Source organism: Oenanthe melanoleuca, chromosome 12 (assembly GCF_029582105.1).
Source record: "Oenanthe melanoleuca isolate GR-GAL-2019-014 chromosome 12, OMel1.0, whole genome shotgun sequence".
In the NCBI taxonomy this organism is placed as follows: Eukaryota; Metazoa; Chordata; class Aves; order Passeriformes; family Muscicapidae; genus Oenanthe; species Oenanthe melanoleuca.
Genome location: NC_079346.1, coordinates 4,291,020 through 4,315,383, shown reverse-complemented (window position 1 = coordinate 4,315,383; position 24,364 = coordinate 4,291,020). Strand labels below are relative to the sequence as shown.

General features: G+C 41.9%; 1 protein-coding gene across 4 annotated transcripts in view; it reads left to right on the top strand.

Annotated features, from left to right (window-relative positions):
- MITF (melanocyte inducing transcription factor) overlaps positions 1 to 24,364 on the top strand; it is a 97,912-nt gene that overhangs the window by 50,527 nt on the left and 23,021 nt on the right. For all 4 annotated transcript variants that reach the window (XM_056501364.1, XM_056501362.1, XM_056501365.1 and 1 more), the window contains exon 2: positions 3,549 to 3,795. In XM_056501364.1, the coding sequence (XP_056357339.1) occupies positions 3,549 to 3,795 (247 nt within the window). The remainder of the gene's footprint in view (positions 1 to 3,548; positions 3,796 to 24,364) is intronic.

Below are 24,364 nucleotides of genomic sequence, written 5' to 3'. Positions count from 1 at the left end.
AATATCTGGGAAGGCTGTGGTCTCTGTGGGTTGATGGCAACAAAATCGAACTTGATTTTAATGTGATCAGTTGCCTTTTATTATGCAATGGCCACCTGCATAATAACTCATGAATGCAGTAACTAACATTTCCCAGGCATCTGTGCAAAGGATATGTAATTTAAACTTATTTAATAAAGCTTTATCACTTCTTGATTAATTGGATTGGTACATGACACATAACTAATAACTCCCAATCAGTATTACACTGTGCTTATTAGAGTGCTAATGGATAACTGGTTTAATCATGTGTCAATTAAAAGGATGAGTCGGTTTCATTTATTGCAATTAGATGGTTTCCATAAACTGTTTGCAGGAAGTATCTGAATTGCATCGTGTATGAGCTGTGTGTGGGCTCTGCTCCTGGCTCCACGTAATCTGGGGGTGAATCAGTGCGTGTAGGGGAGTTTTGGATCCACGTGTCCACTCTGGATTGTTCTGTGGTGCATGGCACCAAGCTTGGCCACAGGAGATCTGCCTGTGCACCAGCACATAAAGATCAAGAAGCTTTAAAAATAAACATTTTCAAAACTCTCTGGATGAAGCTTTTAAAAAAACAAGTTTTTAATCTCTTTGGCCAGGAAAGTGAGTTTCTGACAGCCCTTTTATTTGCTCTGTGGAGGTACATGGTCATGAAACCCAAACCATCTTCTGTTCCTTCTGTTCTGTGCTTGAGGAGAGAAGCAGACATGGTGGAGAAGGGAAGCTGGATGGGAGAATGAGCTGTGTGATGTGTGGGACAGACATAGGGGACGAGATACCAAAGTTTCAAAATGTATTCCATGTTTGATTAGTGCCACTCGTGGCAGGTGGAAGGAATGCTGGTGTGGGGAGGACTGTCATGCACAAAGGAGGAGCTTTACCTCACCTTGGAATAAATAACAGGAAATCTGTCCATGCTCCTTCCCATGCTTGTGACAGAAGCATCTGGTTAGGCAGGCAGGTGGTGTGCAGCAGCTTTATCCCAGAACTCACTTTATTTGAACTCACCTGCACTGGTGGTGTGATGGTTGGGTGCCCTTTCCCAGTTAATAATGGGTAGGATAAGAGGAGATGGCCTCAAGTTGTGCCAGAGGAAGTTTAGATTGAACATGACAAAGAATTTCTTCACTGAAAGAGTTGTCAGGAGCAGCCTGTCAGGGAGATGGCTGAGTCACCATTGCTGGAGGTATTTAAAAGACACGTAGATGTGGCACTTGGGGACATGGTTTAGTGGTGGCTTGGCAGTGCTGGGTTAATGGTTGGACCTGATGATCCTGGAGATCTCTTCCAAGCTAAACAGTTCCATGATTCTGTGGCAGTAACTGCAGTCTGGCAGCACGTGGCTGTCCACGCTCTCTGTTCAGGGCTCATGTATCTCTTTGCCATGTAAAATACTGAGCAGAATTGCAAAGGAAATAAAGCCTGGGAGCATCTTTGCTCTTTGGGTAGGAATTTGGCTGAACAGCATTTTCTGGGAATGTTGTCTCATTAAAAGACACAATACTTGAAGCTGTTGTTTACAATTTTTGATCAACACTAGAGACCTGAATCACCTGCAGGAAGCTGGAAGGACACTTGGTGCAAGTAGGCAAAATAATTGTGTGAGCAAGGTGAGGTTCCTGGCAGGAGCTGTTTGAAATGCTGTGGAAATAATTTCTCCTGCCTGCTCCCTCTCTTTCCCCAACATTTTTGTATATGGGAAGGTTCTTCTGAGATGGTTTCCAGCACACTTGGTTTTGGTAGGCGGAGAAACAGATCAAAATGAAAGAAAGTGGGAGGAACTGCTGGGTTACCAATTTTGCAACATTAGGTATCTGTAAAAATTGCCAGTAGCACATAAATGAGAATGCTGACAAGTGTGGTACAAAATTGGCCTTTTTCCAACATGAGGAGAATGAATCCTTCCCTGAAAGCAGCATTTGGGTGCCTTTTTTTCCTCATGTTACAGTGGTCTCCGAGGTGGGATGCACAGTTTTATAAGTGGGAAGAAAGAAAATACAAGTCCTTAATACTACTTGTATATAGTTCATTTTGGGGGTGCATGTTCAGACATGCCTGGCAGGAGTGTATAATCAAAACAACTGGGAGACCACTGATCTATAGCTATCCTGGTCATGGAATTAAGGCATCTCTTTGGTTTGGAAATGTGAAAGTGGTTCAGATGTGCAGCCAGAAAACAAGCTGCTGGATTTAGATGTGAGAATGCTTCACCCTTAATTGAAAAGGGAGTGTTTTTTACAAGTATCACAGTCAATGACTTGTCTTGAGCAGCTAATTAGTACGATTATTCCACAGCTGCATTAGTTTCACCACAAAGGTTTTCTCTTGTTTTATCAAAAGGATCAGTGTCTCTGTGAATGTTTCAACATGACAGGTCTTAAATAGCAAGATGGTCCCCTGCCTCCCTGCCCCCAAAATGTGTGCTCTGGAAGAGCAGGGTTTGATCTCTTGGGGCAGTAAGCGTGGGTTCTCCTTTTTTTTTGTGTCTGCCCTGAACTGTGTTCAACATCAGTCCTAAACAAAGCCAGAAAACTTCCAGCAGTGCTGGCTCTGGCTGTCTGAGCACAGGCAGAGCTCAGTGCCTGCAGCTTCCAAGCAAGGATGGAAGGGATGCTGGCTCCCAGACCTGTGTGTCCTGCCAGCATCCTGCAGGTACCAGCACTGGAGCCAGAGCTGGGGGTTTCGAGAGCAGCTTTCTCCTAGAGCCAGGAGGGTTACTGCTGGCTTGACAAGGCACGGCCCAGGCACTTTGGTTCTGCAGGCTGAGAAAATGATGAGTGTCCCTGCAGCCCATGACAAAGTCCCGTGGGCTGTCCCATGCTCTGCTTGCCAGTGGCTTAGATATATCTCTCAGGTGGTAAAGCTGTGCTGTGTGCTGGCATGGGCCAGCCTGTTGCTCTTTGTAAAGTATGACTGGAATAAAGCTGTCAGTGTTGTTTATTTTCCTGTTTATGTATCTGATGGTGCTCGGAAGATGCTGGTAGGCCTGGGGTGGGAGTTGGGTTTTTTGTAGAGTTCTGTTTCCTAACTCTGAAAAGTCACTGCCAGCAAGTCTAACCTAAGGTAGTATTAAGCAGGAAATAAGTGAAGTATGTTTTGTCTTGTTTTCATGGGAGAGTTAGATTTACTTTACTTTGAGCTAGATCATTGGACTGAAGTATTATCCATACCAGTCATTAGACTTGCTTCAGCTTTTTATTAGTTTTTTCCTTTAAAAAAAAAAAAGGAATATATGTGCCTACTACTGTCTATAAAAGCATTTGTTTTTCTGGTGGGTGGTTTCTGTAAAATTTGAAAGAGCAAATGGCTCTTTACAGCTGGATGTTGGCGTTTGGGGAATGGTTTGGCTGCAGTCAGGTTAAGGCAGCCTAACGTGGCCGCTGAGTACCTGAAGTAGGTCGGCTCCCAGTTCCCCTCGTGGTGCTGTGGATCCTCACCCACGGCACCCCACCTTCCCCAGCTCTGGCCGCTGGAACCCCCATCCCGCTTCGTGCAAGCTGAGCTGTCTTTCTCTGGTCTTCCCACAGCAATTCCGAGCATCCTGGCGCTTCCAAGCCTCCCTTAAGCTCCTCCAGCATGACCTCACGAATCCTGCTCCGACAGCAGCTCATGCGTGAGCAGATGCAGGAGCAGGAGCGTCGGGAGCAGCAGCAGAAGCAGCAGGCAGCCCAGTTCATGCAGCAGCGAGTGCCCGTGAGCCAGACACCTGCCATCAACGTCAGCGTCCCCACCAGCCTGCCCCCCGCCACCCAGGTGCCCATGGAGGTCCTCAAGGTACGCTCAGGAGCGCCTCAAAACCCGCTTTGTTTAGCACAGACCTGGTTCTAGGCGTTTTCAGCAGCAAAGTTTTCAAATAAGCTGCGCCCTGGCTTAGTTTGCAGCTTGTTTTGTTGGCTTGGTAGCGAAGAATGGAAAAGTTTTTAAAAAAAAAGTTTGTGAACTTTCGTTTTCTTTCAACTTTGAGATCTCCGGAGGGAGGTTTTGTAACAAAAGTATATTTTCCGTCATCTCCCCTTTGGAAAATGCGTCTCCATCTTTCTCGTACTTAATTACTTTCAATACGAAGAAATTATTAGCAGATAACAAATCAATGTTTTGGTTTTTAAAGGAAAACAATGAAATAGTTTTGTAAGATGGAGTCAAAACTCTTTACAAAAGAGCTCCTCAGAAAGCCTTAATCTGAAATATGGGTGAGTTTCCAGCTACTTGCAACGAGTCTTTGTAATCCTTTTTTTGTTTAAATGACTTGTTTGCTATTAGTAGCTTTGGATTCCTTGTCCCACTGGAAACGGTGGGAGCTTGTTAGTGTCCCTCTGTCAAAGGGGATGTAGCTTGCTAATTACTCAGGGAAAAACGTGAACAGCTATAAGAAAAGAGATCATTTCACGCACTGCTTAAATTCAAGTGGGCTGAAGCACCGTGAAATGTGTGAGTAAAACAATGTCAAATGTTTTGGAGACGTTTGCTGACATATTTCATGAAAATATGGTTTTCACCAGTTTTGTAGAGTTCACTCTGCGTTATTGCTGGATCTTTTTATTACAGTTTGTTGTCTAGTCAGTGAGCATATTCTTACCACATAAGTTAGTTGAGCTTGATGACAAAGCGCTCATGTTTTGCTTGTTGTTGTTGTATGGCAGTGATATGCAGTCAAAAATTCAGTTTTAAAATAGACTTGCCAGCTCAGGATTTTGGGGTGGTCTGTGTGACAGGTTTATGGGGAAAATACAGGGTAATTTTATTTATTGAATCTGCATTAGGGTGTTGTGTTGTCAGCGCTAAAACTAACCTTGATATGGGATAGTAGAGTCACAGTCCAGTATGTGATCTAGGAGCAAAAAGGCAGAAGTTGAATTTTGAATTCTCTTTCACCATACGCACACATTTCCATTAAAAATTAAATATAGTATTCTTTGAGCACGTGAGCATATGTCTACAGTAAGGAATATGAAATTGTCTGGGAAGAATTGTTTCGTCTAACATTTGTGTATAGCAATTTCTTCAGCTTGTTTCCAGGTTATTGCTATAGTTATAATTCAGAACCAGCAGATGTGTAGGTGCTATGAAATAGGATATTTTTTTGTAATGCACCTAGCTAAATAAGCATATATTACATTTTTTCCATCCTTTCATCCTAATCTTTTGCAGCATGAGTTTTAGGGTATTTTTAAAATACTGTGAAAACTTGAAGGAAAGTGTTTACTTTTTGATGATATTTTGCTGATAAGGAAGGAGTGTAACATCTTGAAGAAGCATGAGCAGTTCATTATTGTTCATTTTGTAAGTGCCTTTTTCTATGGGAAAGGAGGGAAGGCAGCTCTTGATTTCTGAGCATAAACAAACTTCAGCAATCTCTGCAGCCAAAAGGTGATGCTCAGTTATTGCAAGTGGAGTTCCTGGGACCTGGCTTGTCACAGGATCTTTGTGCAAAGCTGTAACCTGCTGGAGCATTGCTAAGAAATTTCATCCCAAGGACTTGAACCTGAACCCTTGTCCCTTAGGATTCCAAAAGTGGTATTTGTCTCTCATTTCCCTCTGATGGAGAAGGATCTCCTGAAAGGAGATAGGACACCTCTCCTCCACTTGTCTTTAAGAGTGCATGACCCTGTAGAATAAAAAATGAAGAGAATGTGTCCTTAAGCAGCTTGTAAAATAGAACCAGTTATTGGCAACAGGTACCTTTTGGCAATGGAATTCCATTTTGAAGGTGATAGTTGTGGAAATAAGAGCAACCCTCTTGACTAAAATGATGTCTGTCTTCTCATCACTACATTTCCATAGGTAACAGGCAAAATTAGCAAAACCAACTAATTGGTTGGTCTCTGCCTGTGAGAGGAGAGAAAAACTGCAAAACTGAGAAAAACAACAGAACTGTTTTACACAGTTTTGCTGCTTGTTTTTGGTGAAGGAAAGCAGTGGGAGATTTACCCTTACTCATAACAGTGGGCGAGTTCTGTACAAAAAAAAAAAAATTAGTACAAAACGCCGGGTTTGAAGTAATGGTCTTCCTGAAAATTACCACTGAGGCTTCAGTGAGAGTAACATTTGGCAAAAGATCTGTGTAATTTTCTTTGTGGTTTGGAGGGGGATTGTTTTGGGATTGTTTTTTTGGTTTTTGTTTTTTTCTCCAATTGGGACATTTGGCTCAAAAGCTGAGATTAACAATAACTCAGGATCTTCCTGGTGCCAGTGTGCTGACAGCCAGCTCTGACTGCAGTGACATCATTTTCCTGCAGCTGCTTTTTACACTTCAGTTGTTTTTTAGCTGTAGACAAATTTTCCGTATGAGCTGTACAAAAGTGTTAATAGATAAATAGGGAACTAAGTTGCTACTTTACTATCCAGATGGTCTGGATTTAGTGACCTTAAATAATAGACAGAAAGGGGATTTTTACACTTTCATAAATGTTAACCTGCAAGGCAACTTTGTTTAAAAGTGATCTTTTTCAATGTTACTTCACAAACAAGACCAAAACTAGCAGCTGGTTTTGTTTTTGTTTATTTGTTTGTTTGTTTGTTTTGGTACTTTGCATCAAAAAATCCCACTCTAAGCCTGTTGAATTTGTCAGTGTTTAGTGGTTTTAATTATGTTGTGTGACTTGCCCTTTCACCCATATCTCACAGTGTAAGAAGGAGAGAATAATACTTGCATATCTGAGGATGGTTATTGGGAATGACTGGTTTAAAAAGAAGCCAGAGGTATTGATGAACTTGGATTTTATATTTGTTTTCAAGATGTCCACTTAGAAACAATTCAGAAAAAGAAGTATGTACTAATCTATGTCACGTTGCATAGGCATCTCCAAATTGTATAACATAGTATGCTCAAGGCCATGTGAATAAATGGGATTTCATTTTCTTGTGTAATGACTTCTCATTGCATCACTCCTCTGCCAAGTAATGTAGCTTGGCAAGGTAGGAGATGACCTGCTGGAATTCGAATTTTGCATTGGTTTTTGCTGCCTAATTAAGAGATGGAATGGGAGTAGATTTGATGCTTTTGGAGCAGTATCTCTTCAACTCTAAAAGCAAAAGGAAGATTTGTTACAGCTCGTGCTCCTTTCCTATCAAGCAACTATCAGGGTTCTCATACAGTGAGTGGTCTCCAGAGTTCCTGGCAGCAGCAGGATCATCTATAGGATAGTTTCTGGTCTTCTCTGTCAATCTAGGTAGCTAATTTTATAATTTTATTGTTCAGCACACAGAAACACTGACTTAATAACCAGAATTTTACATGGTGTCCCTCTGGTGTCTTCACCAAAGCTGCACTGTAGCAGTCTGGGTTTGGAGCTCACCACCATCTACTTGCATTTAAAAGACAAAATAGGAAAAGGGGTTTCCTTTTAAAACATCTAAAAGATCCAGGAGTAAAAAACCAAGGAATGACTACAGGCTGAAATGACCAGCATCAGGCCTTATTCCCACAAGAAAGACTGGAGGAGTCTCTGCTTGTTTTTTGGCTTAGTCTTTGAGAAGTTCTGCTCATAGAATTAGAACCAACATGTTGATTAAGGCTTTCCTTTGAGGATTCCTCTCTTTTGTTGCTTTTTGATAAGTCCACTTGCCTCATGTACAGAACTGACAGTGATCCTGAAGGTGAGCTGCAGAAATCCAGAGGAGTAGGGGCTCGTCTGTCTGCTGTGTAGAGACATATCAAAAACTGAATTGTAGCTGTGCAACTTTTATTGCTTTGCCTGATTTCTGAATCATGCTTACTGTATAGAACAAGTATGATACAATCCCCTAGATCCTTTGAACCTGCCTGCCCAAATGTGGCATTGCAGGAGCTGTGGCTGGTGTGTCCTCCATGGGAGAAGCAGCACAGGAGCATCCTCAGGAGGCAGCAAAGGAGGCTCAGGGCCAGCACGGCCCACAGAATTGCAAATCAGTTCCACTGAAAATATTACCAGTTCTTGCAGCATTGAAAACATCACTGGTGGGCAGCTGACACCCAGCCCTCTGCATGTCTCACTAAGCAGATGGAAGGTGGAAAATTAAGGGTGAACATTTCCTCCCTCTGTCCCTCCATGTTCCTTGTTGGCATTTCTCGGTGCGTGGATGTGACACTTGCTGTCATGTTTCTGATGTGATGCACCAGGTCATGGGTGGTGGAACACAGACTGTGGATGTGCTGTGGGTCCCTGTCCCTGCTGTTGGATGCAGATTCTCCCAGGGATGAGGTTGCTGCACATCCCCTTCCTCCTGAGTGTTGTCACCCCAAATGCATGGCAAGACAGAAATCTGCTGGACTTCTCATACCTCTTCCTCCTTCTTTGCCTGCCATTGGGGTTGGAAGAATGTAACTTTTCTTTGGCACAGATGGGAGATGCTTTGATAGATGGGAGATGCTTTGATGTTCTGCCCAGAGCAGCCTCGAGGCTGCAGTGTGAACCTGCAGTGGTACAGATGTCTTTGGAGCACTGCATAAATGCTTTGCAGGTAATAAGGTAAAAGCAGGTCTCCTCACCAGCAGATGATGCAGCAGGTCCATTTCAATCCCCTTTTACCTTGTTTCTGGAGAATAAGAAAACAGTTCCCTTGCTCCAGGGGATCCAGAGAAGGTGGTCCTGCTTTGGGGATCTGCATGTTGAGGTCTCTGCTTTCTGGACAAAAACCTCTGCTTGTGCATATACTGTCAGCCTTTGCTAGTAGGGTACTTCACCCCAAAATATTATTAAATAAATATTAAATAAATAATAAAATTAATTAAGTAATAATATTATTAAATAAAATATTAAATATTATTTCATATATATGTATATAAAACATACATATGGAAGCATAGGCCACAGACCCATTTTTAATGTTTGTCATTAAGGTATTTTTAATAGTCAATTTCCATACAACAATATTTATAATATGCTAAATATTTATAATTTGTCTGCCAGTAAAGCCCTCACTTCAGATTCCCCCTGCTACACTGCCTGGTTTGTGTCTTCATGGCTCTTTTGGTGCCAGAATTTCATCATGGCCTTTCTTTCTTTTCCTAAGCAAGGTGAAACCCTTTCAAAGCCTAGAGACAGGTACTGTGTACTGGATTCCCTCTCTTGCTTTATTATTCCAACATCTTTGCCCACCTCATGGCCATACTGTGGGCTGATCACTGCTGATACCAGTGTGGGTGTCTTTTACTCAGTGCCATCCCACCGCTGCAGTTTGTCCTCATCTTTCCCCATTCCCACTTTTTGTGAGTGGACAGGAGTGTAGGCACCAGCCTTGCCTCTCTCCTTCTCCCTCATGTCCTTATTCATTCAGACTTTAAATGTGCCACCACAATAATCTCTTTGCATCAGAAACCCTGTATTTCTTCATTTTTGAAATGCCAAGCATTGATGTTGGTGACTGTTGGACATATATCAAACAAATACCTCCTCCTATTCTTTCTCCAGTGTGCTTATTCCAGAGAGTGACCTATGGAAGCTCTGCCTGGCAGGGAAGGCTTGGCAGCTGGCAGTAGAGTTCTTGGTATAATAATTACCATAAGACTTCATTGTGTAGAGGACTTATCTCACAGTTCTGAAGAACAGGAACAATGGGATGGCAAGACAAACGTGTGGTAGTGCCTGCCCCAGCAAATGTGTTTGTGGACATGCTTATCTGAAAGTTAATTTAATCTCACCTGACAGTGGTAGATAGTACTGTGTGCTGGTGTGTTAGGTAAGTGTGGTGTGTGTTTGCAGTCAAGAACTTAGACAAGTGATTTGCTAGACTGAGTCTTGGTGAGCTGCAGATAAAACATTTAAACTAAGGTTACTTACACTTGGTGATGTACCTTAAGCCATCAGCAAATTGTTCATAAAGAAGAACTTGCATTTAACTACAGAACCACTGAAGTCTGCCTTGTCTCTTCAGCCTTCATGTAAGTAAAAATGTCTCTCATGCCTTAAATCTTTTGCTTGCTCAGTGGGTTGAAACCTGTTTTAAAACAAGCAATGGTGCTTGAGGTCTGCATCAGTAATAGAGGTAAAATGTAAACTCTTGCTTAACACCTAGGGTATTAGACATTAAAAATGCATGGAATTCGAGGGGGCAACATACTTCTGTGTGCAGGTGTCTGATGGTTGACTGCTAGTGCAAAATGCTGCTCTCCCCCGTTGTCCCAAATGCCCTTTTCCTATGCATGCAAACGTGTCTTGCTTTGCTCCTGAGAGAAATGGTTCTTGCTGGTGAAGATGTCTGATCTTTCCATCTTGTTTCTTCAGCTTTGGTCACTGTGACACAAAAATGCAGCTCCCAAAGTTGTGAGACAAGCTGTGCTGCTGCTGGATCGTGCTGCTGGGGGTGAGCAGCACAGTTTTCCCATTTTCTTGGGAAAATGATGTGAGCAGAGTAGGAAAATAGCTGAGAAACTGCTCCTCATCACAGAGCTCTTGCCCTTGCAAGTTCACAGTAGTTACCTGGAAATTCAAAATAACATCTTTGGCACAGAGGAGATCAGGATATACTCAGACAAAGTGGTACAGATATCTGGAGGTCCAAGCTCTGGTTGCTCCTTGGGAATTCTTGCTGGTTTATATCCTAGTTGGTGGTCTTGAGGATTTGCTGTCTTCCCACTGGCAGGGTAACATCCACAAAATTAAGAAGAGCTTGCTAAGTTCGGTCTGTTACAGCTTCAAAGCTTCTTTTTTTATGGTCTAGACATATTATCTGCTGGCTGAGTTACCAGACCTTGGGAAAATGGTGGTTCACCACGTGTCAGTGGCTGTTTTGGACCTGCAGAAGATGAGTTAATCTTGTGCAGATTAAGATTTGTAGGTGCCCATAGTTGTGGGTATTAAGAGCGCTGATGAGGCTCCACTGCCCCCAGCTAACAGGTTTGAGCAGCTTGTACCAAGCCCTTTGTCAGGCAACATGAATTTAATAACCACCTTACTCCTGGAGCCAAGGCTGTAAGAAGAGGGTGAGTGCTGGTCACTGCAGTTGTGTTTGCTGAAGCCATGGCTTAATTTAGCAGAAAATAATGCCCAGAGCCACACACAGTGCTGGAAAATATGAGGGCTGGGGGGAGATCCAGGGGGGCCTCTGCTGACACCTTTGATAGGTGTTACATTTTAAATGTGAAAACTCAGATCTGCTTAAAGTAATCTTTGGGTATTAGGTATACTCACAAATATTTCAGTTCTTCAGCTGGTTTGGCAGCATTATTCTCTGAGATGCTGAACCTGTGTAGTGAATGAATTCAAAGTGACAAGCTGGAGGCATTCCTGCCATTCAAGAGAGGCTTAAGGAATTTCTTATTGGCTAAATTACAAATATGTAGCATTTTGCCCAGCACTGCATGGCAATTTCAACCTGCCTGACCGTGACAAGATTAGCACTTTTCCTCCCCCTCCCTAGCAGTAATTTTTTTTTTTAAAAATTAGATTAAGAAGTACCAGGCAGAGATGCAAAAGCTTGAAAGAGTGAAAACCAGCCTTACCTTGAATGATTCTGTCTGTCATTGGATTGGTTCCTTAATTAGCCCCATGTCCTTTAACCTCTTGAGAAATAAGTAAGGGATAAATTTGGGGATAAAGACAAAGACGCCAGGAGATTTACCACACACCGCTAGGTAATTCATCAAGGAATGTTGGTAATTAGCCCTGCCTCTTTCCTTTCTGGCTCATTTAATAAAACTGGTTGATTTAAAATAATGCCTGCTGGTTCATTATCAACTACTTTAAGAGCCAAGTTATGAACTTGAAACAAAACCCAGTATTGTGTTGTCTGCAAAGGACCTGGCAAGTGTGTTTTGTTTTGTTTTTTGTAAAAAGAAATTGCTCTGTCTGGTCCTCTGTCTCCCCAACTTGATAATTAAATATTACTTTGTTTGGATTACCAGTTGGCTTTTTGGGTGTATTTATTTCTGGTGTCTACTGCTGAGAGGCAGAGAAGAGGGAAAAAAATCCAAGATCTTGAAGAGGTTCATGTCAGATTGTGTTAAGAAAGCATGGCCTGATGGAATTCAGCTGAATAAGGACTTTACAATAGTAGTAGTTGTCCAGTTGAGGAGATGGGCAACTTTTTTAACCCATTATCTCTCAGAAGTGAGTGCCAGCCATGTGCCTTGTTTTTTGAGCAAAATGATCCATTTTATTAACCCATCTCTTTAGTTCTTGTAGTGGAAATTTTCCCTGAGCTGAGGACAGAACTCTGTCTAGTTTGTGTTTGCTTAGGGAACCATGCACCAGGTCTCTTTTTCTTTATAGATGGGAATAGCATTCCCTGGAAATTAAATGAGTGTCAGGCTAACACTGGATCACCACTGCTGCCTTTGCACTGTCTGTGAGAGTATCTCAGTGTCCACTTTGAGTTTGTTACAGCAACAGTTGCTGGCCAGTGGATCTGGTTGGGTCAGTCTGCCTGAATCAAAGAATGAACTTACTGTAAATCTTCCTTTAATAATTAATGTCAGTCTTAGGTTGCAACACTTCTGAAATTGTTGTGGGCTAGAGGAAAAGCAGGTGGTGCTGGGCTTCTGCTGATGGAAATCTCTGTAAGACTTTCTGAGCATTTCAGTGCAAGTAAGAAGGAACATCCTTCTGCTCGTTTTCCATCCATCTCTTTTCCATCCCCTGGGGTAGTGCTTATTCTGGGGGATCTTGTGCTCCATAGGTGCTTTTGTGACTCAGCAAAAATATTTCTGCTTTTATAGGCTTGGCAGATTAATAAATTAAAAAATAAATTAGATATGATGGCCTCTGGAAATATAACTCTGACAGTGATTCTTTTGTCACCAATGATAAAAATAACTTGCTCCTGTAAACAATTGCAGAGAGGCCTGTGGGGTGTTGGGTTAATAGCTCAACCCTACAGGTTGTCGTGGAGTTCTGCCACTGGGTGCCAGTTACCTACTTGTTTATTATTTTGTTAACAAATTGTGATAGTTTAAATTGATTTTAAACTAGGTTTGTTCTTTTTTCCAGCTTGTAAAGATGTGGAACAGAAAATCGAGTATCTTTTAAAGAAACATCAGAATAACTCCCAACAAACAAAACTCTAATACCATTTTTTTCTAAAGTTAGAATGTCCATGCCAAATTAATAGTTTGGGTTTTACACATCATACTGTTACAACATACTGGAACAATATTTATTATGGACCTCTGTGACTTTGTGTCCTAGGCTTATTGAATATCAGTAGTTTAAGTTCCAGTCAGTTGTTTGAAAATTCTTGTGTAAGTTACACAGTGCAAACAGATGATTTTTTAGTTGATCCCCAGCAGCAGACACTTCCACATCAGCATTCCAGTAATTAAACATAGTGCTGCACTTCCATAATTTCTCAGCAGATGGCATTATGGTTTCCAAGACTGTGTATTCCTTGGGAAAGCTCTCAGCTGCCAGAGAATTCATCATTCTAGACTATTCCCTTCACTTATGAAGGCTAATGCTCTGGTGTTAAGCCTGTTTTGACATGTTATACTAATTTTGTTGTTTTATTGTATTATTGTATTTTATTTTCCCAGAGGTGCCTTTAAGCCATTAACCAGGTAAAATGCTGTATGTGGTAATTACTGCATTCAAAAACTAAGGCAGGCTGGCTGTTTTAAATAAAACTGCTACTGGTGTCCAACAAACTTTTTCAGCAGGTAAGACTAGAACAGTAAGAAAGGCTAAAAGACAATGTTTTCCATTGAACATTCCCAATCCTCAAAACTATGTAAGACACAACTGTTCTGCATGAAATTCTACCCCCTTCCTGCTTTGTGCTACAAATCCTGGATTTTGTAGAAAATGTCAGCTGGTGAAAGAAAAATCATTTGGAGGAGTGTTTGTTGCCATTGTGGAAACAGTAACAAATATCATCGTGTTTCTAAATAAATGTGGCTTGCAGAGCACAGGGGGCATCAGCTGTTTTTGGGCACCCCACCTCTGGATCCCTGGCTTCTGATGGTGCTTGTTACTGGCCTGGCTGGAATCCGTGTCCTGTGCCCCAGTGGACACCCTGACATCAGCAGGAGCGTGTCTTGTGTGTCTAAAGAAACCAGAGTTTCAAAGAGCTGGTTTTGTGTCTTGGAACAATGTGCTCCTTGTGTCCATCCTCTCCTGAGTGCAGAGAGGGGCAGATCTGCTCCCCAGGAAGCATCACAGGCCACACCAGTGCCACAGATCCAGAATTCCAGCAGCACTGGGAGCTTGGGGCACCAGCAGCAACCAGGCACCTGAAGTTATCCTGAAATCAAAACCACTCCATTACTCTGAGAGGAAGCTTGTATGTCAAGCAAGGTGAATCAAGGCTTGTATTTCAGGCTGCCTTCCTAAAAGTCACCCAGAAGTTCCTGGTTGAAATCATCAAAATTTAGCTTGTGGATGTAATGGTTGGCCGTGAATTAATCTTTCTGTTCTGTCAGAGGAAAATACCAACAAGCAACTAATGGAGATTCTTTTCTTGGCAAATAGTCCCTTCCTTGAAGATACTTGAAGGCTGAGGTGTAGCAAACAGCCTGTCTGCCTCTCTCAGGTCTTCATAAAACTCATGCCAAGGACCTGCAGGCATCACACTAAACTTTTTCTTTCAGACTGCTTCTAACTTCCATAGGTTATGACTTCTCTGCCTATGTTTTTTCTATAGGTGTGTGGATTTCTTTTTTTTCTGGATTTGGGCAGCCCTAGGAGTAATACTGTCAGCAAAAACTCATTCCAGTTTACCAATATCAGTGATCCAGAGTGCTGTTACCCTTAACCAGCATCTCTGTCCTGGTAGCACCTAAGTGATTAACCTGCTTTTGGGGAGACAGCTTGTTTTTACTGGGGGGAAGACCTGCTCTTAGTTCAGCTACAGTCTCATGTGAAGTAGGGCTGTTCTGTTGAACCATGTTAACATTTCAGAAACTGCTGTAAAATTAAAGTTAATTTTTGTCTTGTTAAACAGAAAATTCAGAGAAGTGAGACTTCTGTTTAAAAAAAACGTGGTAGTCATCTATATTATCATAAGTTACTGATGGAAAACTTGTCCATTGAGCTGTCTGAAAGCATTTTTTCTGTAGTATTAATTTGTCTATTACACAGTTCTGCTTCCTGACTGCCACCAAAACCATACTTTTTCTGAAATACCTGTGTCTCAAAGAAACAATTTGTTTAGGGAGGGAATAAAATTACCTTGGATGAGTCAGCATTTGTGTGTAGCAATCATAAACCTTCTGTGCTCTTTGCTTTCTAAAAGGAAATGAATTCTGGACCACAGGCACCATTCATTGCAGGGCACTTAATGGGCTCCATTCACATGAAAGTTCATATATTCCTTAAGGCTTTAGCCCTGTATGATTTGCTGTGTAAAAGGAAAAATACTATTTAATCATGCTACTTTGGCTTTTCAAAAGAGTTTATCCTTTTTATAAACTGCCTTTTTGAGGGAAGAAAAGCGATTCCTTCTGCTCTGGAGTGCTGCTTAAGCAATTTGTGGTCGCTCTGTGCAAAGTGCCACTTCCTCCATGGGTCACTGTTCCAAATTGCCTTCTGCCTTTCCCTGCACTGTTTGATCTAAGGCATGAGGAGAAAGCTTCCAGCCCCAGCTTCTGCAGGATTATCCTTTGAAAACCCTTCTCTCTGAACTTGCACCTTGCCCAAGGAAATGCATTAATTCTGTTTATCTGCTTGGTTGAAGGCTGCAAGGACTGAGTTGGGTCTTGATGGCTCTGCCTGATCTGAGCACAGAGTATAGATGCTCCTCCTTGGATGCAGAGTGAGAAATGTGCTGATTGCTACTGGACTCAGGGAACAGTGACAGATAACTGTTAGAGGAGCACAGTTCAACTTTGTGTTTTCTTCTCTGGCAGCTGCAATTCCAGAAAACATGCCCAGACAGCTATTGCTGCCAGCTGTACACAATCAATAGGCAGCTGATGGGGTAAATCAGAAGCAGCTTTGGCTCTTACTCAGTCATGGAATCCTAGAATGATTTGGGTTGGAAGGAACCTTAAGCATCATCTAGTCCAACTCCCCTGCCATAGAAGGGGGACTTTTAAAAAATCAGTTTAGTGCTTTTGATTTCCTGGGTTGGTGTAGTCCTGCAAGCATCTGTACCTGTATCCCAGGGAGCTGCTGTGGCAGGGCAAGGACAAGCAGTTGGACCTCAGCCCTGGCACCTTGTGGGGCTGACTGCCTTTAGTGTGGAGCAGCAACATGAATTTGAAGTAAATTCCCAGTTGCTCCCACGTATTACGTATTCGCTTATTTTTGCCTGGTGCTGTTGATGAGTATTAATTAGATTCTTGTCAAAGGAAATTAAATGAGGAGACCTCATGTTATCCAGCCACTCCTGGGAGTTCAGTCTGTTAGAGCAGACTAGATCTGGTCTGACACCAGTGGCTTGAAGCACATCATAATGTTCTGAACCATTCACCTGTGGGTCCCACATCTCAGACCATGGTGTTGGCTGTGCTGGATGTACTGGCATATCCTTGGCTCCAGCAGATGTTAAAATATCCCAAACTTTCCCTTTTCATCTGTTCAAAAACTTCATTTAAAATAAACTCTACAGTGTGAGTTTATTTGTATTTTTAAGCAATTAGATCACTAAAAAAATTTGTTCCATCCTGTTAAGTAGTGATATGCTAAAATGGGTTTATACTTGAGGTTTAAAAAAGGGCAAGGGAGTTGGGCAAGTCTGAGTTAAGATGTAGTTAATCCCCATCCAGTCTCTAATCATGTCCCTAGCTCTAGCATCTGGTTGCCTTGAATTGTGTTGTGTTCCCATACAGTTTCCTGAGCAGCTCTAACCTTGTGCGTGTTGTCAATCAGTGATGTGAGGTACATTGTGAAATGCATGCCATGATGTTTGTATTTTTCAGTATTAAAAGCAGAGGCACGATTTTTTGCATAAATACAACTTCAGTGAAAGATACTTTGCCTGTTCCCCCTTGTGAGCATCAAGCTGTTCCTGCAATAGCACTTCAAGGGTTACGTTAGTGTGGGTCAAGTGCGGTTTAAAATGGGATTCTTCTGAGACCAAGCCTGGGGGCCCTGGATTTCTTTCTCAAAAGACATTTTGATCTTCTGACAAACTGTTACTTCTGAATTTCTTCTGCTTCATATTTGCAGCTAACCTTTGGAGAACTGGAATGATAACACACACTCTTCTTTGTGTTTTGTGAATGTGCCTCCCCTGGTGAGTCGATGGCTTGTGCTTTTTTGAAGTTCAGATGAAATAATTAAAAAGAGTTTTCTGTAAGATGTTTGGAAAGATGGAATTTTTCTGGTATCATGTAATAAAATGTGTTTCCAGTCCTGCAGAAAGGGCTCTTATCCTTACCTTGACAGGACTTCACACAGCAGTCATGAGCTTGTAGTCCCTTGCAAGCTGGAGATTTTATATTTGCTCACATGCTGCAAATGCTGCTCTGACAGGTTTGTGCATATGTTGGAAAAACACCATGGCAGAATTTCAGACTCTTTATATAATATATTTTTCAGTCCTAAAATTTTTGTGATAAGGAACACGCTTGTGCAACATCTGTTGAAGTAATAAGCCTGAGTGCAGTTGTTTATTTACAACTGCAATATAAACAGGGCTCCTGACAGCTGACTGGGATTTTGTCAAAGATTTCACTTGTTCATTTGATGGTCCTGCCAGTTCCCCATCCTTTGGCCTCATCAGGGGTCATTTATATAGACAGGAGCTTCTCATTTCACAGGGTAAATAATTATTTCCCTGCCATATGTGAAATAACATGAGGAGGAGAGTTTTCAACAGCTCATCTCAGGGAGATGTGGAGGGGCAGGTGTGGGGAAGGTTACAAAATCAGCCAAAGGGATGTATCTTATTTTTGTAGGCATAAAATAGATTGTGATGCCATGACTCCATGCATGTAAGCTTGAGATCTTAAAGGGCTGAGTTGTTGGCATCCTTCTTTAATAAATGAGTCCATGTTACTCTTGTTTTTTCTGGGAGACAGATGATAGCTACTGACTGTTGTGGGAATAAGATCGTGGGGTGTAGAGGTGAGGTCAGGCAGCCTAATGGCTATTTGCCCTAAAAATGTGTTTCTCTCAGAATTATTATGGTGACATGCTTTTAGCTAAGAAATAACTAAAACACTAAATTCCGTGGTGGTTTCAATTAACAGGGAAATAAGCATATTTACTTCCTTACTCTTGTTACTTTAATCTCTTGTGGCTGCTGTGATGTCTGCTATGGCAGACACTGGCGTGTGAGTGACACATCAGGAAAGAAGAGATGTGATGTTGCTCAGTGGAAGTGTTGAAGTTCAGCACTCCACTCCCAAGGAAGAGCCACCATCATTCAGAAGTAATTCTGACAGTGTTGGCTTTCAGTTTGGATGCTCTGTGTGGCATCAGTTCGACCCTCTGGGTTAATTCTCCTCCAGAGTGGTGTCATGCTACTCCACACAAGGGGTGACCCACCTTCGTGGCTTGCCAAAGTCCTCAAAAAAATCCTTGTTCTGGTATTTAGCAGAATGCTTCAGATCAGAGCCAGTTGGGTTTGCATGAAGGTGACTTGGATTATCTTACCTTAGTGAACGTGATGATCAAGCACTCCAAGGGACTAAAACTCTTTTATTATAACTCAGAAGGTTTTAATACAGTCATAAATAACAGCACAGCTCGTTGAGCAGAAGGATAAAAATCAAGGAGTTCAGTGGTAAGCCAGCTTGCATTTCCTTCATGTAAGTGAAGTCAGTGATTTATTATTATTTTAGGCTGTGTCTAATGATCATATTAGTGGTGTGAATAAAATGGATGTATCTGGAGTGCTTTATTCTTCTGCTTATTCAGGCCTTCCATATTGAGGCTGACATGAGACATCATCAGCTGTAGGCAGTGTGGTATAGAGCCCAGCTAGGTCCTTCTAATTCTTTGTTAGCTGTAACATATAGAAGCTCAGGGCATGTTAGCAGTGTAAAACTGGTTTGAACTAACACCATCTTCATTCCCTTGCTTCTTCTAGTGGCTCTGTGGGCTTGCTGTAAAGCAGATCTCCTCCAAACAGGTGTGTTCCAGGGCTCTAGTGTCCTTTGTGCTTGTAGGCAGTGTGTTGCCAAGTGCTTTGTTAAAATAAATCGTCCTTTCAGAATTATTTTCACTCATATTTTGGGATGCTTCTTTGAAAGTTTTGGTGGGAAGACTGTTTGGTGTTGAAAGCTGTTCCAGCAAGCACTGGTTGGGTTTGGTGTGATTGTATTTTCACACTGGGGTCATGTTTGGTGGCATGCTCTTGGTCTGTGCTGCATAAGTGACCTTGAGAGCAGCCCAACATGTCCTGTGGAATTATGTGAGCAGTGAATGGAGCAGTCTTTCACTTGATCTTTTCCAGACAAGTAGGTCAGAAGTATAGATGTCTTTGGATGAGTAAGCAATAAGATGTAGAGGTTGGGCTTGATGACCTTTAAAGGTCCCTTCAACCCAAACTATTCTGTGACGTTCTGCTGATGTGCATTGTGCCCCCAAAAAGAGCAGATTTTTTTCTGTGATAACCTAAGAGTTGCATTTGAGTTTACAAGTGGCTTTTATTTAAAAAAGAGAAAGATACAACTGTTTCTGTGTGTGGCATTTGGGTGTTTGATAGATCTTGATCTGGTGCCATCTTTACATCTTTTGTGTTCCAGTGCTGAATGTTGAAGTTTTGTAAATAAATACTTCAGTAGCCCACAGGCTATATTCTGAACACCAATTCATTCTCACAGGCTAATGCTGTGGATATGAAAGACTTGTAAATCAAACTCCCTTCTTGCTTAGCCCCAAAATGCCAACAATTACACTCCTCAACACTGAAGTTATCTTTGCACAGCTGTGTGTCCATGTGCTATATGTTTGAGCAGCTCAGCACAAACCTTAATAGTGACAAATGAACCAGATTTAAGGGTATCAGGTTTTAAGATTTATGAAAGCAACAGGTTGGGTGTATTTTCCACTCTTATACCTTTTATTTATCGTTTGGGCAAAATAGCCAATTCTAGGTTAATTTTCACCTGTGCAAATCAGTGTTGCATGGCACAATAAGAGATGATCATGCAGGGGCAAAGTCTATTTACTGCATTAAAATTTTGAAGCTACTTGAATTCTCTTTCTTGAAGTCTGGACAAGCAACATTTGCCATTCTACATGTGGGTAACTACATCTGTATGAAGTTGATAATAAGGAATTTTATTTACAAGTCAGCATCTGCTGTCTCTTCTACTGTTTTAAGCTTAGCTCTGGTTGCTTTTTACCCAACATCTTTTATAAAACTGGTTTCAATGCTCTCCATTATTCATTTTGTATAAAAGATGCCTTTATTTCTACCTAGTCCCATTTGTGTTCTTCACATTTGCCAAATGAGTGATGGATGAGCAACCTGAGCAAAACCAGGTGTGGAGAAGGATGCCGATATCATTAAAATATCCATTTTTGCATCTGTCTTACCATGCACCGGAGACCTGGGAGCTGCCATGCTCTGTCCCTCAGGTCCAGCAGGGGTTACTGTGGGCTGGGACAATGCCAGGGTCAGTCACCCCTGGGAAATGTCACTGGCAGTCCTGCCCAGGCTGCCAGTACGTGCCTGCCGCTCGGAGCTGGCCTGACCAATGCTGTGCTTGGCAACCTCTGAAGGAAGATAAGGTTGGACAAATTCTTTTACCCCTCTGATGTGACACTTTCAAGCCAGTAGTGATCTGTGTTAGAGTGGTCTGGTAAATCTTGTGTTGGTGCTGCTTGGGCTGTAGCAAGGATGGGGGATTGTGCCCAGGCTGTGGAAGGATTTGCAAGGGGAAGCTGGGAGAAGAGGTGGCTTCAGACCATCTGCCTGAGCTGGTTTTGGGCTTTCAGACAGCTGAAATATCTGTAGTCCTGTGACTATGCTCCCTCTTGAATTCACATCTCTATGCCAAGTCTTGCAAGAGATTTTGGAATCAACTTTACATCTATCTTTGACAATTCCTGTGAGGAGTCGTCACTGGTGTCCTGCAGTGAGTAATGTCAAACCCTCTAGCACTGATGCAAGTTCTGCTCAGCTTCCTTCTGAGAGAGAGGGGTGGCAGAAGTGGACCTAAATATGTGGTGCTTGAATTAAGCTTTTCACCGTGGTAGTACCATAACTCAAACTTGTGTGGCTGCTGTTGTTGCCTATGAAGTCAAAATATTTATGCTCTGCAGCACCTGGGGTAGGTAAAACCATTGTAAAATATTTGTGCCTGACATTTTACAGAGTCAGTTGCTTGTCTGTCCTAAAATGTTGCAGTGTTTTCTGGTATCTTATCAGAAACTGTATAAAATAAAAATTTATGGCATGTGTGTTGGGAAGTAAACAGCTGAAATGTTGATTTCCTAACAGAAAAGCAGCAGGACTTCAAAGGAGCTAATTCTGACTGAAAGCCACACTTGTAGAATGGCTGCCAGCAGGCCACTAACTTGCAAATTACATCAATTACTGTCTCCATGGCTAAACTCTCTTTAATTTCCTTAGATACCACTGTCATGTGCTTCTATAGCTAAAGCACAGTTTTTAAGCACTAATCTACAAAAACTTTGTTCTTGTTTGCTTCATGGCTTTCGCTTGGATGAAAAGTCACATTACACAGAGGAATTTTTGGTGATGGACTAAACAATCCCTGGTTGTGTAAATGATGATAATTCTGTACAATGTGCCTTTTCTTTTTCATAACTTTGTGCTTGAAGATGAGTGTTGGATCCACTTACTTAGACTGCAATTATGATGCCAGATCTTAAATAACTTTCTCCTATCTGCTTTGGTTTTCAAGTTCAGAGGGGTTTGGGGTAAATTAGGTAACCAGAGAGTTTTGTTTGCAAACTGATGTCATTTCCTTGTGTTTACTATGTCCTGATGTAAAATGATGCAATCAGCTCACCATGGTTGTCATTCCTCAGTCAGTACAAGTTACTTGTCATCTTCTTGCACTTGGGCTTTCTGGTCATTGTTCTGGCCATTTTTCATGGGTGATGGGCTAAAAGAAAGGGGAGCAAATGTACTCTAGAAAATTCGGCATTAAGGGAACAAAGGCAGGTAGAGAAGTTGCTGAAAAGGTTTATCCATTACTAAATTCAAAGTGGCCCTATGGAGCATCAGAACCCAATCAATTCTGGTGACATTGTAAATGAGGTGGCTGTTCCATCTTGGAGGACTGGGAAGGTCTCAGAAAGCAAGAGAACTGAACTTCTCATGTGAAGCTTCTTCAGGCCGCTGACGTCTGTAGGGGGGGAAATGTGATGTTGTTATTTAATGTTTGAATGCAGCATGTGAGGAGATGCCTTTGAGGATGAGTTAAACCATTGTCTGGCTGGTTATTTGGTTTGCTCCGTTTCGTGGTAGGAGGATTCTTCTGGCATTGCAGTGAAACCCATGATCAATATTTCATGAAGCTAATTGAAGGGGTTTTATGGTCTTTAGGATTTTCAGACTTAGTGAGCAGTCTGTGGTGAATATGATTAACATAATCTTGAACCTGTACTGGAAAACTTCAGGAGAATAAATCACTCTTACTCTAAGTGGCACTAATTGATTATCTTTCTGAGATGTCATTCTCCTCAGGTTTTTTTTTTTTTCCCTAGCGACAAAGAACAGACACTTATTTATACAGCTCCCTATTTTTATTCAAAGTCCTAGAAAATATCTTGTTTCTGCTGTTGTTGGGTTTTTATACTTGGAAGTGGTGAATTGAAGCAGCTTTGAAGGCCAGGACTAGCATGGTTAACAGGCATGGTTGCAGTGGACACAGCTGAAGGCTGGAGCCCTTACAGAGCACATCCCTGGATGTGGTTTTGTATAATTTTTCTTTGGGTACCATAATTGTTAAATGACACAGAATTTTAACCTTTCTTTAAAATCCCATGACATTTAGCTGTCTAGGCAACAAAAAGTTCTATTGAACTGAGAAAACTGACCCAAAAGTATTTTACTTGTAACTGTAAACTGTAAGTCCTAAGGCAGTTTGCTTGAAACAAATGGTCTTTTTAATGAAAAAAAGAAAAAAAAAAAAAAAGAAAGGGGAGTGGAGTGGGGAGAAGAGTCTTCCTCCCCCTTGGTTCACTGTCCTCTGAAAATCTGTGGTATGTCCCTGCTTAAATGAAGCATTGAGTGCTTCAGCTTTACTGTCACAGGAAGCTTCAGGGGTGTTTTTGGTGAGAAAAATCTGTGTGGTTTTGGGAGCAGCAATATGCTCCTTCCCAGCTTGTGGGTGCCAGAGCAGTGGGGCATCCTGGAGCTGCTGGCATTGTAATTGTCACTTGTGTTGCACAGAGGATTTTGGGGTGTCTTCAGCTTTGCTTTGAAGGCAGCAGTACTTGGAGATGAGACAAGATGATGTGATTTGAAGTGCTAACTGTGATGGGAAAAGCAATACTTGGTGTTCCACCTTCAAGAAATACTCTCAGCACAAGACCTGCTGGGTTTGTGCTTGCTTCCAGAAGTTACCCATTGCAGAGAAATCAAACCTGTGCAAGGACAAATTCAGGAGTGTATAAGTCACCCAGACCAACTAACTGAGCCTGGTTACCTTCATCCAGATGTACCAGTGACTCAAAGCTTGAGCCTACAGCACTTGACTGACTTCCAGCTACACTTGAACTTGATGATCTTAAAGGTCTTTTCCAACCTAAATATTTCTATGATTCTGTGACCTTGAAGCTTTCCTAGATGATGAGTGGTAGTAATACCACAGTTCATTAAATATTTTTATTCTGGTGTACGTCCCCTGTTAGTTTTTATTGTTAGCCATTTAGTTTCTGGATTACACTGTGCAAAACACATTTGCCAAGCCATTAGGCTGCCCTGGCTTGTGCCTGCCCAGGAGTGAGCTCTCCTGGGTGCCTCTCCAGAAGGAATTTGGTCCATGCAGCACTGTTCCAAGTTCTTGCCATCATTAGCAAGTCGTTAGTAAATTAAGTCTGAGTGATTCCCAGCAAGACTCGACAGAAGGAGCAAGTATCAGCAGTATTGTTTCATTTGTTTGTGTTGGCTTCATGCAGAGGAACTGCTTGAGCCTTGTGCTTTGTGCTTAAGCACACAGCTATGCTTTGTGTTTAAATTCCTGAGCCCCTGACCACTTAATGGGAAATGTTTTTACTTTTGGAAACTGAGGGAAGTGGGTGTGTCTACTCAGAGGTTCTGTCACTGGTGTGTAATATAATGCAGATTTTTGAAGAATGTCTGAAGTACACCTGAAATTCCCACTGATATGGTGTGTGTGCTCTTAAAGCTAGTCAAAGCCATTGATTAAATGTTTGCTTGATTGATACCAGACCCAAGGGCTGGGAAATCTGCTTTATTTATATGGGTTATTACTGTTCCTTCATGATGTGGAAGAAAACAGGCAGCTACTCAGATACTTGCACTGGATGTATGCACTGGAATTAGCAGTCAGATTTCAGGATGAGTGAAGGTATGAGAATGCCTTTCCCCTGCTTCAGAT